This window comes from Aquila chrysaetos, chromosome 12, assembly GCF_900496995.4.
Source record: "Aquila chrysaetos chrysaetos chromosome 12, bAquChr1.4, whole genome shotgun sequence".
NCBI classification, from domain to species: Eukaryota; Metazoa; Chordata; class Aves; order Accipitriformes; family Accipitridae; genus Aquila; species Aquila chrysaetos.
In genome coordinates, this window is record NC_044015.1 from 22,217,219 (window position 1) to 22,235,313 (window position 18,095).

An 18,095-nucleotide genomic window follows, 5' to 3' on the forward strand; every position below is an offset into this window, starting at 1 on the left:
ATCAAAGATTGGTCTTAATTAAAACTTTTCTATTCTTGTGAAATGATGAGAAAAGCTCTCATATTTGGGGGGATCATAGGTGTAGCTACTTGAAAGTGCTGTCTAGAAACTGATGTTACAGTGTGTTGTTTGTTTTTGGTTTTTTTTTTTTTCAAATGGAGAATAATTGCTTTTGCTGTTTTTTAAGGTAGCAGGGAAGGCACAACTTCTTTGTAGGCATGTTGCACTGGGAGTGTTTATTCCAGTGATACCATAAATATTGTTTTTGTGTTATTAAACAATTGCAATGTTTGGGAGGAGAGAAGCTTAAGGCAGCACAGAGGCTGTGTTACCTGGCCTGCTTGCCTTTGTGGCACTCCCTGTGGCAGGATGGGTTCTGCGGTGGGGGGGATTGTCCTGAGGAGATGCTGGGGGAGGGAAGGCTCGCTGTCCCTGCGGTGAGCAGGGTGAAGGTTCAGGGACAGTCCAGGCCAGTAATGCTGAAAAGGTGTATGTGCAACCCCGGGAAGGGGCCTCTCTGCCTCTGTGCAGGAGAGGGGCCGTGTCCCTGAGCACAGCGGTATTGGTGTGCAGGCCCCTCTCGTGGGATTTTCATGAAGTAGAGAAACAACCAGGGTGAGGTTTGGCCCTGTCCCCGCTTCCCCTTCTACCAAGGGGAATGGGAAGGATGATGGCGAAGGAGGCTCTGGCGTGTACGTGCACCGAGACAGGGCGAGTGCCCGTGGGCTCAGGCGAGGGGTGCTGCGGCAAGTCGCGGAGGCGCGGCTGGGCGCCAGGACGCCCACCCTTTGGGCAGCGGCGGTGCCACGGCCGTGCCGTGTGAGGCCTGCGGCTGAGGGGCCGTTTCCCAGCGCGGGGAGCGTGCCGTGAAGCCCCTGTGGAGGGTTTCTGCCGAGCCGCGTCCTCTCCCCTCACTGGCCGTTGGCGCCCGCCGCGGACCTGAGGTAAAGCGGCGCGAGCCCTGACCGCGCCCAGGTGCCGGGCCGGGAACGCTCCCGCCCCGCGGGGACACGCGTCCCCTCAGCCCGCCGGGCCGCCCCTGACCCGGCGCCGCTGTGCCCGGCGGGGCGGCCCCGGCCCCGGCCCCGGCCGGGCGCGGGGGGCGCCCGCCCACTTGGGCGTTGCTGTCCGGGCTGTCGGCTCCGCCTCCTCCCGCGCTCGGCTCCGCTCCACTCTGGGACTGCGGGGAGCCGCGGGAAGGCGGTGGCGGTGCGGACACCATGGCTCGTGTGCTGAGCCGGGACCCGGTGGACATTGAGGTACCCACTCGCCCTGCCGGGACGTGCGGCTGTCGCTAGCGGGGAGGGGGCTCTGCCTGGCGGCGGCGGCGGCGCCCGGGCCGGGAGCGCCCAGCAAAGTTTGGCTGCGTCAGGAAGTGCCTCGCCGCTGTTGCCGCTGCCCGCCGGCGGCGTCCGGGGCCTCGCTCCGCCGTGCCGCCCCGCCGCGGGGCCGGCCGCGGGCAGAGCCAGTCCCGGCCTCGGCGGCTGGCCTGCCGCCCGGGCAGCCGCAGCCCTTGTCGGGGGTGGCCGCCGAGGCGGCGGCCTGAGGCTCCGCTCCGGCTCTCGCCCCGCGTCCACGTCCCTCGCTCCGGTGCGGGGGGCCGCCGCCCGGCCGAGGGGTGTGTGGGGGCGTGAGGGGGCGGCGCCCGGCGCCTCCCCTCCCCTTCCCCTCGCCGCCTCCTGTCACTCCCCGCCGGCGAAGTCGAGGGCTGGGCTTGGGCGAGCCCCGTCTCTCGCGGTGAGGTCTCCCTCCTGGCTCTGGCAGGGTTCCTGCTCGGGCGACGTGGCCTGAGGAGGCCCTGGGCGGCCTCACGGGCCTCAGGCTGCCAGGCCGGACCCTCTCACAGCGCCTCACGGCCTTGGCCTCAGTGACCCGCAGCCGTGACCTGTGGGCCGGCAGAGGCGTGCAGGCCCTCAGTTCTTCAGTGTCCTGCTATGGGCCAAGCTGAGCTGATGTACCGCAGTGTGTCTCCTGGGAGTAAAACAGTTGCATGGGACGCTAAGCAGGATGGCAGGAGTAGCACACTTGCGGCAAGTGGCTTGCAGTACCTGTAGCGCTTAACGTCTTTGCGTGACGGGAGCTTGGAATTAGGGTCCAGACGTGGCCTGGTGCAAGGTGGAGGTGAGGTGGAGTGGGACCAAGGCTAGTGCAGTGTAACATCTGGTGAACTCCTGCTGATGTTAGCCAGGTTGCATGGTTGGTACTCAAGGTAGCTTTCTGCCATTGTTCACAGGACCTTGCACTTGGCTGTAAGCTTCAGCTCTTTCAGAGAGTCTAGTAAAAACCAAAGTGATGATAAACCAGCTTGTAGTTTGACAGTCTTGTTCCCGCCTGACACATTGCTGTGGTATACCTTGAAGTTTAAAATATTAGGTTTAGGATGGGCTGTTGCAGCTCATTGACGGCCCAGTCATAATGCACAAATGTGCACAGCAGCAGCTTGAATACACCTCTGGGTCAGTTGTGACTGAATTTTATCATCAGTTCTCATATTGAGTTTTTGTGTCCAGTCCATTTCCTAACTGAGCTGCTGCTCAATCTGTAACTAATGTCCAGAAATGCTCTTACAGATACTCTGATAAAACTGAAACATGGAATGCATGGGAAGAATGAACTATCGTAGAAGTCTTCCTGGCAGTTAGGGAGGCACTGTGGTATGAAATCATTAGCCTGCCTTTTACCAGCTCAGTGTTTTCAGAGCAGCCAATCTGGGATTTTTCTTCAACTGTTGAAGTTCATTTTTCTATTAAAAGAGTTTGATTTTGGCAGTACAGGTTTTTGAGTATTTTCCTCTGATTTTTAATGCAAAATATTTCTGGGACTACGTTGTTTTGCATTTCTTGATATGTATGACTTGGATTCAAAGAACAATATATTATTGTAGGATCGTGTTGGTAATAGTATGCAGCACTACATGATTTAGAAGACTAACTGGTGGATTTTGAAAAAGACTAGTGTTTGCCTTACTGTCAAGTTGAAAATAGAAACTTTGGTCAATATCTTCCTGTGTTTTTGTTTTCAGCACTCATTTAAATTAGCAAGGAAATCAAGGCAGTCTACTTCTAACCAAATGCATTGTCCTTTCCCCATCTGTTCGAATAAATTTAGTCACTGTATGATTTGTCTCCTAGATGAATAAATCAATAATTACTGGTAGTCTAATTGCATCTCCCCATCTCCACCCCCCCCCCCCCCCCGGGACTTTTTTTTGGGGAAAAAAAAGTGGTGTATTTAAGTAATGTATTTTCAATAAAAATGTATTTTATCTTTTTCTTTGAAGTAGAGAAAGTGCATGTTAGCTAAGCTTATATTCTTGTAGATAAATATTCTAAAAAATTTGGTTGTTCAGTGGAGAAGTCTATCAACATGAGCACTGGCAGCACAACTTGAATATTTTGGTCACTTTCTTGGCTACAGTATAAAAACTAAATGAATGATTTCCTGAAACTTATCTCAGTGATTAGCATCTCAAACATAGTTCATATAATTAAAATACTAAATATGACCTTTGGAGTCTTGGTACTCCTTTAACATTTATTTAGATAGTTAAGGCTGTATAAAAAGACTGATGTCATTGGTTAAAGAGGAGCCAAGAATCTGTGCTAGAAGTAGCTAAAATCACAGTCAATTCTCCAAGTTATTAAAAAAAAGAAAACTTCCAGGAAGCTGTCCCTGAGGAATCTTGTCCCCCTTGGTTGCCTTAGGCAGCAGCTTCAGCTCGTGAGCAAATCTTTTGGCCTAACTGAAGAAGAGGAAGAAATTACATAGATAATCTTGTTCTAAAAGTCTGCTTTCTAAATTGTGGAAGACTAGGAGTGTTGTGATTAAGATATAGGGTCTTCTCCAAAAAATGTTAGTGTTAACCCCCCCCCCCCCCGTCTAAATCCCCCCCCAAACAAACCCCAAACTACTGCCAACCCCACAAACCCCAAACACTGGCTTTTTTTGAATCTGGTCAACTCTATATCAAAACGTGCTGATAATATTCCTTGGGTGCAGAAACTCTAAGCAAAAGGAAAGAAAGCCCATTCCAAAATAGCTACAGGTGAACATACCTGCCTTGGATGTATGGTGCAAAGACTTGTCTTGGCTTTTTATTTATTGCACCTTTAGATCTTTATAAAAAATTGTGAAACCTACAGTATGAAGACAGCATTCCCTTTCTAACTTGTAATGTGAGACTGTGTTAAATGTACATTCAAACTCCAGATAGTGTTTACAGGCTTCATACATACCTTTCCCAATGATGCTCTGGGAAAGAAAGCCTTCTTTTTTTTTCCTTCCTTTTTTTTTTTAGCAGATTCCTTACTATCATTATCATTGTATGTAAACCATACATAATTATATCTCTTGGAAATTTCAGGATTCTTTAAAGAATTAAAGTTCTCAGATCAAGCACTCAGAAATTAATGAATGGCAAAACTGTGAAGTGTCGAGTAGAAACTTAACTTAGTTTCTTGAGTTCATGCAGGATGACCCCAACCTTGAATTACATTATTTAATACTGTACTCTGCATGCTATGTTTTCCTGACTGCATTTCAGTCCTTCTCTGCAGTCCCTCTAGTCATCTCATTTGGTGATGTTTGGGTGGTGGATACTTTCTACCTCTTTGCCATCCAGTCTACAGCTAGTGAGAGTGGGTCTTCCAGCCTTCTTTGGTAAGGGCTGCTTCTCTGCAGAGCAGAGATGCTTTGCCACACTGTTGTCACAAACCTGAAACACTGATGGTAAATTAAGACCCATGCCCCCAGCGTACCTTAGTATGAAACAGCATTATCATTCTTACAGTAGATAGAGAGTATGTTGGCATTTCACAGATCTAACTGTCCCTCTGAATCATCTATTGCATATGTTTAAAGGGGAGTTGGGTGTTGATGAATGGGTAGTTCCTTGCTGGGCCAACAGCTGGGTACCTAGCATGCTGTCATACCTGTTTCCAGATGTTAGCACTGATGCCTGACTTGTGAGAATAAAAGCAAAGGCGTGAAGGGCTAGAGCCATGTTCTGAAATAGCAATCTGGGAATTGTCTGAGAATTACCAGGGTAAATTTGTGGCGCTTTCACATATAACGTAATGAACATCGTCACTGTAACTGTGTCAAGCTTTCTCTTCATTTAGTTTTAGAAAGTATAGATGGCTCTTAAATCACATCTTTTTGTTTGAAAAGTTGTTATAAAATTCATCCACGTAGCTTTATTTGGTGTTACTTTAGAAAGCTAACATTTGCTGTGCTACTTGTGCACTGTACTCTTATTACTGTTGTAGTGTAATCCGTAGGTATAAATAAGTTGCTGTTGCCTATTGTGGACAAAAGCTTTACAAACTACATTAACTTCAGGGTGAAGAGGAGTGTTTCTTAAGGGCCAGACTGTGCCCATTGGGTGCTGACCTTAGTGAGGACACAGGAGGCTCCAGGAGTTCCTCAGTGCATAGCAGACATATGCATGTTGATTTTGAGTTTCTTCAGCAGCGAGATACACACTGCTCTCTGAAGGCTGCTAATGAAGGTGGAAGGAGGTTATAGCCTGTTTGAGCAGCTCACCAAGGATGCAGACAGCACACCTGAACTCAAGGGCTGCAGCTGGTTCCAGGGTTGGGTAGGTAGGGGAACAGGACTTCTTGTGCCGTACTTCCTGCTGCATGTAAGAGCCACCTGGGAAGTGCCCCTAAGCCTCAAGGAAGCTTTACTGTACAACCTGCAGCTTCCATACCCCTTAAAGTAGCAGGTTTGATAGCAGTGACAGTTCTTCTTTCCCTGGGATATATACTTAGCGGGTGCTACAAAGTGTGGGCTATGACAGCAAGGTAAGTAAGTTTTGTTTGTCAGATTTATTCTTCTCCCAATACAAATGGACTTGAACAGTGAAAGACTGCAGGTAGCAAAGGTGGTGCCTTGAAGGTACATCTGAGAGCTAAGCTCGGTGTCCTCTAAAGGGGGAAGCAGGGCAAAGATTGAAAAATAAAGAATACTGTAAAAACACAGGAAACCTCCAGCAAGATAGCAGGGAACCCTACTAGTCAGCATGGCTCGCAAAACTGTCAAGCAACGGTTATGTGAATAAATAGTTGAAGCTAGCTTTCTTTGATCTAGGCTAAACTTCTATTTTAAAAAGCTCCAATTATTACAGTGTCTCTCTCTGTTGTAGATACCTGCTAGTTGTTTGCATTTCCATAACGAAGCTTTAATATGTAGAATTTTTTAAAGTTATTGCTTTATAGCTTGCCGTGATGATCAGATGGCTGTTCCAGATTGATGGCTCTGTCTTCCTAGGGTCATTTGATGAGCAATTGGTGAGGAAACAAAACTTCCTGTTTAGCTATTTTTGTTTAATGAATTTCTCAAGCTCTTTCATTGTTTTAGTGGTTTTATTGTAGTAAACTCTTAGATGAGTGGAACAGCAATTATAGCATGATTACTAAGCCCTCATGGAAGATTATAGACCACAATTATCATGTCTTTCTTGGAGAATTGAACAATATGATTTACTCATCAGGTTAAAACCTGGTCTGGCAAGTAGGAAGGAAAGTCTTTTGTATGAAACATTTTATCTTTTCATGTTGTATATGCAAATCCTGTTGATGCTCAAAGAGTTATGTACTATCTTGCCTCCACTGCCGATAGTCTGCTAAATTGTAGCACTGAAATTCAGTCAAGTCCTCCATAATATATATTGGGATTCAGTCAAGTCCTCCATAATATATATTGGGAAAAAAAAAAATTGGAAAAAATTGGACAAAAAAAATTGATGCTTTGATTTTCATTTTCCTTTGACCTTTGAGTTTTAATGTTACTCATGAATTCAACTTCCAATTTTTTCCACATTTTTTAAATTTTAAGGTCTTTAAAATAAGACTTGCTACTCCCACCTTTTCTCATGGCTGGGACTTACAAGTTGTCACTGCAGTTAACAACTCTGAAAACAAGAAGGAACTGAAATTCATTTTCCTTTTTGTTACGTAAATGGATTTAATGATGAGTTTATGTTGTAGACTGGACTTGAATTTTATTCTTTCCTCTGCTTAGTGTCACATCTTTTGTGAAAGTAAAATTACGTGTTGATATAGGAAGCTGAGATCTGTAAGGCAGGATTTTGCCCATCAGATGTGACAAGAGTGCAGTGGTGCAGGGCAGTCTTTTGAGATGCATTTGAAGGGGTGCCGTTCTAGCAGCAGGGCAGAACTTGCACAGTTTTCAGTGCAGCTGAGAGAGTTGTGGCTGTATCAGATGGACTGGGATTTGCTTGGACCCAAGGCTGCACGGCTATCTCCATCCTACAAGCCAGTTTACATGCATGGTGCAGTTTGTGCTACCCAAAAGCACATGCTGCTGCTTTTCAAATGGACACTTTTTAAAAAACTACTGTCCATCCCATCCTATGCCATTTTGCCAGTGTCCCAGTGCCAGTAAAATGACCCAGGGAATACAAACATAGCTGGCACTGAGTTGGGAACACACATCTACTTAAAATGTTGAGAAAAGCTGAAATTCCTGGTGGCTGCAGACAAGCTGGATTGAATGTGTCCTGTTTGTTCTGGCTATGCTAACCCTTTGACAGCACAGAGTTCAAATCAAAAACTGCTTTCTCTCCCTCCCTGGTTGCCTGGCAACCTCCCTCCTCTTATTAGCATATGATTTCTATTCCTTTTTTTATTTCATCAGTACAGTGTTACACACTCAGCTCCCTGCCCTGGGCCATCGCCTTTGAGAAGAGCAGAATTTGTGCCTTTATATGAGACGTTGGCAAGTATGTGATTTGGCAGAGAAATCAAACATTTGGGATTAGGAAACCTTTGGCCATAAATGTCTTATCAGAAGCTCAGAGGGTGGCGTTTGTGTGGGCATGTTATTCAAAGTCTTTTCATTTGCTGTCGTTTGTATACTAAGGGCAGATTTCTTCTTGCAGATCAGCACAGCATAAATCTCTGGTGTCTTTACATGTGCAGAGCATCAGATTGTGAAATCTGCCAACAGAGATCGGCTACACAGATCTTGGTTGGCATTTTGTCATCTTGGTCTGTATGCAGTTCAAATGCAATGCCATAATTCAAAATGTAAATATAAAACCCCCCAGATATATCCAGGTCAAACTGGGACTAGGGAAGAAAACAGGTAAAGAAGTAAGTGGAGGAAATGAACTAAATTTTCTAGGTTTCTTCTTATAATAATGATTGTTAGAAATAAGAAGAACATTTTGCCTTCAAATTGGCCAGGTGTATTCTTTTATGCAATAACAGGTGATTCAGACTAGGTCTTAAGTTTAACTTTAAATTCCTTTTTGTCTGCTCATAGACTCTTACAGCTGCAAGAAACACCCAAATCTTTTTTGTTGTTGCAGATGGCAAAGAACATAGGATTCAAGTGGGCAAGTTTTTTTAAATATCATTAGAGAAAAACAACAGCAACAACAAAAATTAGAAACATAGTGAGGATGAAATGCCAAAGCAAGTACATTTGGGGACTGTTTAGATCAAGATATGTATAGGAGTTTTTTCTTAATATTATCCAAATCATAAGCTATTACCCACTTAAGTTGTAGTTGAGTCACCATTCTCAGCCCAGATTGACACCAAAGGGATCAAGTTTTCCTTGCAAGCAGGAAGAATGCAAGAATCTCTTCATGAAGCAATTCTGATATGTACTCTGTCCTTGAGATGGCTCAGAAAGCACTGCGTAACCTTCCCTAACTACCTTACAACAGAAGAGGGGTTTATTTCCCTTGGAAATGCATCATCTGGATGACTAGCATCTCTATATCAAACCCCTAAGTGTATTTGTGAAAGGTTAGGGTAAACGGAGGTTCCACATTAAACAGCGGCAGGCCTTAGTCAAAGCCATGAGATGTTTTAATTCCCTTAGACATCGGTGTATTAGCACGCATTGTGAGTGGTGGGAGGTGACTTACTCTGTCCAATAGCAGTAGAATGTCAACCTTAGATGGCCAGTACTTGGGTCACATTGCTTACGCTGAGGATGGGGAGAAATACACCCATACCTTTGATGTGTAGTCTCAGAACAAACAAAATAACTCACTTTTTCAACACCCTTGTTTTCTTACTGTGGACTGAGTTAGGCAATTTCACTCCTGCCCTCTGTCAAAACACTTAAACCTTATGAAACATCTCGTCTCTTACCATGGTCGGAGATGCCTCACTAAACCAATGTGGAATTTTGAGTGTTTTTAGGTCTTGCAGAGACTTCACCATTTGAAATTAGGGTAAGCCCACCTATAAAAGTATTTTGTTTTTAATAATGCTTCCAGTATTTACACATACAGTTTCAGAAACCTTTATTAGTATGATAAATATTAATAAATGTGATGTGGGTATTTTATTTGTAAATTTAAAGTGATAAACACAATGAAGTCCTTGAAATGCCAAACCTTTCATCTTTGCTCAAGCCAAGGTTCAATTTTATTTTCAGTATGACATTTGCTGCCTGAAGTGTTACAAGTGACGTGACCTTAAAATGATGTTTATTTTAGTTCATTGAAATGATTGGCCTTTCCAGTTCAACTTGACACCAACAGTGCAAATGGGAGACGGCAGACATGCTTGCCAGTGACTTCATTTGAAAGCTAATTAAAAAAATATCTAGGTGATGAATCTAAATATTTCCATTTAGATGGGATGGTAGTCATCAGTTAAAGGCAATCATGGTGCATTCTGACATTTTAATTTCAGGTTCAAAAACAATTATATATGTAATTAAAGGGAGAAGTGTCCAGGCAGCCAAACTGTCTGATTTACATGTCTTGCCGCTGTATGCAGTTTTTTTAATAAATGTACCTGTGCACACCACTTTGAGAATATAGAAATGAGGTGGAAAGCTGTTTTGAAAGTTTGACGTTAGTTAATCTTTCTTCCTAATGATGTACTTCTTTCAAGTATTAGTCATATGCGCAATGTCATTAGGTTTATATTTATGATGGAGATTGGACTCTGTGCCATTTTCAGATAGGTTGTTGTGGTACCTAGTTTATTTATTAATATATTGCTGCACACTTTCCTTGGTTCTTTGTTGTGATTTTGTTAGCTGTGCTCTGAGAGGCCATATTTAAATTGAAGCTTCTTATGTTGGAATGAACTGTCATGGCCCGGGTTTTCTTGGTCAACAAAACATTTGACCAACTTGGAGAGAATGAAGCAGACTGCTGTGTAGGAGATGCATCACTGAAATTTGAGCTACTGTTTCCTAAGACAGAGATGTTTGGTTGTGCTGTACGGTCTGCACAGGGCTGTCTACCCAGCCTTGGGAGAGGTCCTCATACTGCCCAATCACATCTCCATTAGTTGATTAAGGAGTGGTAATATTGTGCTCTGAAGGGAGCCCTTTGCAGTCTTGAGATGAAAGGACAGAAAGCAGGACATGTCCTTCTGGGTGAGGCGGAATGGGCTGATAAGTATGTGGAAGGATCTAGAGGGAAGGAGAAATAAAATAGGCTCTGCAAGCAAGCTATTGCTGAATTTAACAATCACAGCATTTTCCTTAACAGCCATTGCACTGTTAGCATCTATACTAGCATCTAGCTCATAATAAAATGCTTGTTTTTGCCTTGATTGTGAAGGGCATTCTATGAAACCTAATTCTGTTCTGCTCTTAAAAATAAGCTGACTACCCTCCCATCCAGGCATGTCTAGCATCCATGCAAAACTCCAGAATCCATGTGTGAAAGTAGGTAGAGGTGTTAGAATAGGTTATTAAAAATGTAGACCCATAATGTGAGTAAAGAAGATTGGAAGTATAAAAAGAGGTTTTACACCTGGAAGTTATTATAGTTATTTAGATTGAGCAAGAATAATAACCAATTGTTTTCTAAGATGTATGACACATTTATGAAAAACCTTGAAGGATAAATGGATCTTTTTAGTATGCTACTTCCACAAAGGACTCTATGAATAAAATAATAGTGAGAGAACTCTCAGTGGATGCTGAATACTGCTAATTGATGAAATTATTACTTATTACACTGCAACTGAACTCTGCTTAGAAACACTATTTTCAGTATGATTTTTTGAAAATGACAGCTGAAATGTAAGAGGCTTTGTATTGAAAGTGAATAGTGATAATTTCTTGATATCTTTGAAATGAAGGATATTTCAGTGACAGTTAAAACTGAGAAAAGTGGTTGGTTTTTTTTTAAGTGCTCAGATTATGGAATATTGCTATGGAAATAAAATGAACTTTTCTGAAATCAATAAAGTAGACTTAATGTGGATTTATGAGGCATTTAAAATAATTTTAAGTATTCTTATTTATAACAAAGCAGTCAATTATTTGTGTCAGCAGTTTTCATATTATGTCACATGTTAAGGTTAAAAATGAGGTTTGTGAGATAGGGTGTAGCCATCGCATTTAGGAAAACTCTAATTGTAAATTAAATCAGTATTGAAGAAGAACTCCATGATTTACTGCTCAGGGCAAAAATGGGAATGAGTACCAGATTTGGCTTTGATTTAGTACTGATGAAATTAAAGCCCGCTGTCCTTCTTGGTGTGTCATTTTAGGTCTATGTCCTAGCTCTTAAGGAATGTTATCAGTAGTTGATGTGAGGATCTGTGCGCAAAGTATCACGTGTAGTGTAATATTTTGGAACATAACTGCAGGTGAGTACAAGATCTGATTTCAGCCTTAACAAATTTGTTCATCAGTGTTAGAGGTATACCTCCCTCCCTGTTAATTGGCAGTCTTCAGAATCTGAGGGACAAAGTAAGCGTGTGCAAATTCACTCACACACTTGCATGTGGGTGCGTGTGCATGCTAATGACAGGAATGTGGGATGGGAGATTAGAGGTGGTTCCCAGACTTATTTGGCTTCCATTTTAAAGCTATGTTTGACACTGCCCTTCTTTCAGTTCCAATTGAAAACCAAAATTTTAAAGATTTTAGTAAGCTCATACATAGCTCTTCAAAACAGATGGAAGTGAGAGAGTGACAAAAGAGTTGGGAGGAAAAAAAAAATCAAACAAGATAACCACAACAGAAGCTGTTCTAGAACGCTGGTGATAAAATGCAGAACTGAAATGAATACAGAACAGAAAAAAAGAAAATATTATCTCTTCTCAAAAAACCTGCAGTCTGAGTAAAATGTCAGCAGTCAGCAGTAACCAATACTATTGACTGCTGAAGGGCCAGTTCCTCTTTGTTACGATATGATAAGAAATAGTTTTCAGAAGACTGTAGAATATTTGTTCTTAAGTAAAGCAGAGTAGCTTGCATGCTGCCAAACCTAGACACCAAGTGAGGAGATAAGATGAATTGATTTAAGAACCCCAAGAAGTATTAAGCACAGAAGCAAAGTTAGCTCATTTTTAACTCCCAGCATAATGTTCTCTGTGCACTTAATCAATTAGCCCTTAATGAAGAATATATAAGCAGTCTTGAGAGAGAGTTGGGTCAAAACTCTTTTAGTGTTGGAGCAGTGTTCTTGTCATATTTGCTCTCTGATTTGCTGTTGTAATCTTAGCTGAACAGCTAATCAGCTCAATTTCATCCAGGTTAGCCTTCCATCCTGGTCAGTGGAAGGCAGGAACATGGGGATGGAGGTCTTCTCTTTCCAGGGTGACTCCAGTAACCATTAGACTATTATGCAAAAGTGACTGCTCTTGTCATTTCCTGTGACTCTTCCCCCCTTTTCCCCTTGTTTCAAATGGAAGCTAGGAAACTCATGCATTTGAGTAGAGGTAAGTGTTTAAACTCAGGTAGAGTTTCAAGCTGAGAACCATCATCCCAGAGAAATGTTTGTGCAAATGCTGCCAGTTGGTGTATAAGTCCAGGAGGGTGAGAGAGAACAACCATCGTGGTTGTGTACTTCTTAGCTATTTGGTGTTTTGTCACAACTAGCTGGGGTGTTCTGCTTGGCACGCTGGGAGCTGTTGAATCCCTTCCTCATTTGCTGGAACCGGAAGCCGACTTGGGCATGCAACTTCCACTTCTGGAGTTAGTCACCTGCCTTACTTACAGAACTTACCTATCTGTGAATGTAGGCCTCTGCTCAGGAAAAGTGAGCAAACAATTGCTAAAAGAAGAGCTGACCTAAAGTCAAGCTGAAGAAGGTAAAGACCAAATCCCCATTGAACTGTTGGTTCTTCTGGCATGTTTCTGAAGCTGTCACGTGGAGAAGAGTGGGAGGATAGTTAAAACACTTACATAACAGTTACCTGGGTACTTTTCCTTTGCATCATTTCTAGTGTATTGAATAATGTTACTTCTGTTACAGCTGTTCCTGTTACTCTGCAATATTTGCTGTTGCTCATACCAAACCACAAACAAAGGGATGCTGATCTGAGACAAATGTTTGTTAATATTTCCATCCTAACTGAATGACAGCTTTGTGGTCTTGTATCTTGTAGTCTAGGAAAGACAGCTTAGTCCTGTCAGGAAGATGGGAATTTTATTTTTTGCAAAAGTCCAATACTTAAATTTTTCTGCAGCTTGGAATCCAAGGCTTTAGAATCATTACAGTATGTTTACAGGAGAACTACTTAACTATATTTTTAGAAAAACTTAGAAATGATAAAAATAGTAATTCTTCCCTGTTCAAAGGTCTCAGCAGAAATAAAGTTTGGCTTAATAAGTAAAAGAGTTGGAAAATAATACTACTACATATAACACCCTTTATAAAGTATTTTAAAAATAAGTTTTCTGTATGAGCATGTGACAAAGTATGATAGATCAGAATCCAAATGTTTGCTGGCGTGTTTTTAGATTGGGCAGCCTAATTTGATTATCCTATTTTTTTAAGAGTATCACCTCTGCCTCCAGGCCACATATTCAGCAGTATTTAATGTCAGTAAAATTTAAAAATCAAAATTATTGAATAAGAGTGAAGAACTCCAAGGAATTGCTTTGTATTCCCCATTATTGATATATGTTCCACTGTCATCTATAACACATGTGATGCCCTATGAATTTACAGAATGTCACATTTCTTTGCTTAAAGGTGTCAACATAGGATCACTGTGTGCTTCTGCAAAAGAAGACAAGGACATGTTAAAAGGAAGAGGAAAACTTGGCAACAGTTTCCTCTTGCCTTACTTGCATGGGCTGTCAAATTTTGTTGTTTGAAGATTGGCTATGTTATTTTTTCAATTATCAGATGTTTAATAATATTTTAATATGTGACTTCACACATCAAACCCTTACTGTTTATAGTATATAATTAAAAAATCCTTCATATTTCCATTTTCCTTCTACATGCTGATATTTTTTTCCTTTTTGATTAGGATGCTGTGATGTATACACAAAGTTACTAGAAAATCAATAGTTCCATTGTCAGTTTTGTATTTTACCATTGTATTAAACAGTTGCTACTGAAATTTTTGTAGAAGTTTGCACATTAGTTGCATATGGGTAAGGTTATTTGTTGCTTCTTAATGTTGCAACAGATTTAGAAAGTCAGTACTGATAGATGGTTGGCATGTTCTTGGAACAAATATAAATGTTCACGTGTTTCAAGCACTGAATGTACTAGATGTTTTAGATGTATATTGTCGCTCTCATCCTCGTATTTCAGGTTCATTCATCGGACTTTGAAAATCACCTTTTAACAATTTTTCAGAAGATTGCTTTGCTCAGCTGAAGTTAGTTCACCTGATTTTGCTAATGTTTAAACTTAAAGCAGTAATAACATTTAATGCTAATTTCTCTCCTATGATCAAAAGTCAGTAGAGCATTCACTTTTCATTAACTGACATGTCTCTAATGCAAGTTTGGGTTTTGGCTAAGCAAACACCTGCAATTGAGGGTTCAATAGAGAGGTTCAATTATGGGGAGACAGTGGCCTGGTTTTGGTTTTGGCACCAAGTTTATCTCCAAAGGCAACCGAGCTTGCTTTCTCTTTCAATGTTTGTCTTCTTGCAGAAAAATAGAAGTGAGATGTAAATGTATGTGTATGATAATGATCCTTTTTGCTGTGAGATATTCATGAAATGACTGTCTGTATGAGTGAGCAGTTACAAATGTTATTTAGTATTTCTTATGTAAGAGGGCAATTTGGTGCACAAGCGATCGAGGCATAGATAAATATTATAGTGAGGAAACCAAAAACTTCTGTTATACCTGTGATGCAAACCTAAATATTTTATGAAGCTTTAAGTTTTGATTTGTAAAGAAGGAAGATATTTTTATTAGGAAGATGAAAAAAGGTAACTTTGAGTGTAGTGGGTTTCATAGTCTGTGGAGACCATGCATGTGCTTACTTGTAAAGTAACAGCAGTCATGAAGCTAAGAAGCAAGGCTGTGACATGAATTGCTCTGGGTTTTTTTGCACTCAGCCAATTGGTTGAATGATTAAGACTGTCCAGTTAGAGAGAAGATCGGTTAAAATGTTAAATGTAGGTGTGGAAGGATAGCTGCACCAAACTTTAAACCCTTCTATTTTTAAAGGCTGTAAATTAAATAATATTTTAGTCAACAAAATGAATACATAATAGTGAATTCAACTTTGAGTACATCCATGAGATCTGTGCACAGCTACGCCTTCTCTGAATTTGTTGTGTTCACCCTAATGGCTTTTGACGTAGTGTATTGTTTATAGTGTGAAAACATGATGTTGTCACAGAGTAGGGTGTTCCTGGGGAAGCCTCAGATCTGAGAACTTTATCTTATGGTATGGTGGAGTTTGAGCCTGCTTTAAGCTATTTGGCTTTTAAGGTATACATGCTTGTGTTAAGTATGTGAATAATTCACTGAATGCTGGGATACTACTTGGGTACTTAAAGTTAAGCACGGAGTGTGAGTATTCACTTGAGTTTTCCCTGTGAGGGTCAAGGTGCTTCTGCAGAGATCAGTTGTGTCAAGGAGGTAGCATGCAGAGTTTCTAGCAGTGTAATTTACCACCCAGAGCTCTTCTAATAGAGTGGTTGGTATCTATGGGAAGCAAGTAACACTTTTCTTTTTCAGTAGACCTTTTAGAATTTACAGTAATACCTAGCATAAATGCATTGCTGAGGTAGAGAAATCAAGCTCTTAATCTGAAAGTTAACATATCAACAAAATTAGGTAAACCATGTTTAGGGTTGTGTAATTTTGATACTTTGTTAATCTGTAATGCATTAACTTTGCTTATGTAACAGAAAGTGCATGAAGTATACCACACTTCTGTTAATGTAGACATATTCCTGACTTTTGTGGGAGTGATTTAGAAAACTGCTCGTTTTGTTAAGAGGCAGTATTTACATACTGCAGGGAAATCTGAGGACCATGAAAATCTGTAGTGGTAAAACTATTTTGGAAATCCCACTTTCTAAGTATCTAGTAATGGATCTAGGACTACACCTCTAGGATACCGGTATGCTATGATATTATTACAGGATAAAGAATAGTCTTACTCTCACTAAATATTAGAGGCTGTGTAAGGAGTGCAAGAAGACAGAAAGGTGTTTATTCTGATATAGCAGCAGTCTGTCTTACGGGGAAATCTAAAGCTACGTGGAAGTGTAAAGATGAAGATGTAGTACTTAAGCGCTATGCTAATGGTAGTGACGTGTCAGTGCACAGCTAGAATATGCTTACTACAAGATCATCCACTGGCCTTCGAGTTCTTGCTCCTTTTTGAGGCTCTGAGCTTGTGTGGCTTAGAGAAGAAATAAGTCTTGTGATTAAAAGTTGAGTCTTTTCCCAGCTGTGTTTGAGCTCCCCCCGCCACCCATATGCGTACCAGGATTCAGGGTCAGGCCCCAGTCCCTGGAGCCTGTCGGCTTCTCAGCCTCTGTCTCACAGGAGGCTGCAGCGCTGCTGCTTTTCTGGTACATTTCCTAGTGTCCTAGTTTCAGCTGGGATAGAGTTAACTGTCTTCCTAGTAGCTGGTACGGTGCTATGTTTTGAGTTCAGTATGAGAAGAATGTTGATAACACTGATGTTTTCAGTTGCTGCTAGTAGTGTTTAGACTAATGTCAAGGATTTTTCAGCTTCTCATGCCCAGCCAGCGAGAAAGCTGGAGGGGCACAAGAAGTTGGCACAGGACACAGCCAGGGCACCTGACCCAAACTGGCCAACAGGGTATTCCATACCATATGACGTCCCATCTAGTATAGGAACTGGGAAGTGGGGGCGGGGAATCGCCGCTCGGGGACTAGCTGGGTGCCGGTCGGCGGGTGGTGAGCAATTGCACTGCGCATCATTTGTACATTCCAATCCTTTCATTATTGCTGTTGTCATTTTATTAGTGTTATCATTATCATTATCCGTTTCTTCTTTTCTGTTCTATTAAACTGTTCTTATCTCAACCCGTGGGTTTTGCTTCTTTTTCCCGATTTTCTCCCCCCCATCCCACTGGGTGGGGGGGGAGTGAGTGAGCGGCTGCGTGGTGCTTAGTTGCTGGCTGGGGTTAAACCACGACACCTAGTCACAGGCTGGCTGTCGCTCCACAGAAGTGGAGCCCCATCTTCCAGCTCTCTGGACCTTGAGGACTCTGGTTTGAAGATTTCATAATAATGTCAATTACCGGTTCTCGGGCATGGATGCAGAGGGTCACCTGGAGAGTTTATCTGAGAGATGAGAGGGTTGCGGCTTGTCACGCTATGATATACTCTAATATAAATGAGTTTGCAGTCGGCTTGTGACTTTGCTCACATATGCAGCCGTTTGTCTCAGTAACAGAAAACATATCTGGTAATATACAAAAATAATTCTTTGGGGGTTTCCCCTCTGAGTCCCATGCTGTCTGGGATGCTTTCTGCTTCTAGAATTGGGTTCTCCAAAGGCTGTCTACACTATTCCCCTGACATCTGTGGTCATTTCATGTTTCATCAAGCTTTCTCTGGCCTTTGTCGCCTCACAATTAAACCAGGCTTGAAATACTATGAAAGCACAATCTTTTCTCCTTTTTGAAATTTTTTGATGAATTCCTAAGATGTATTATCAGCCAGGTTATATAAATTGTTTGTAAAGATTCTCATCAGTTCAGATCCCCCGTAAGGAAATACACATTTGACACAACTGTCAATTTATGACATATTCTATCATACATAAGCATAAGGGAGAAATTCACAACATTTTCCCATATTCCTTCAATAATGAAAAATAATATAGAGCTAGCTTTGGAAGACATGACTTAGATACTTTTTTTTTGAAATCTTGTTTATCTTTTAGTG

General features: G+C 41.9%; 1 protein-coding gene across 1 annotated transcript in view; it reads left to right on the plus strand.

Annotated features, from left to right (window-relative positions):
* The first annotated feature begins 1,129 nt into the window (after positions 1-1,129).
* The window catches only part of DPYD (dihydropyrimidine dehydrogenase), a 372,599-nt gene continuing 355,633 nt past the window's right edge, over positions 1,130-18,095 (plus strand). Inside the window, exon 1 of the mRNA XM_030033578.1 lies at positions 1,130-1,259. Within this exon, the coding sequence (XP_029889438.1) occupies positions 1,221-1,259 (39 nt within the window). The 5' untranslated portion in view covers positions 1,130-1,220. The remainder of the gene's footprint in view (positions 1,260-18,095) is intronic.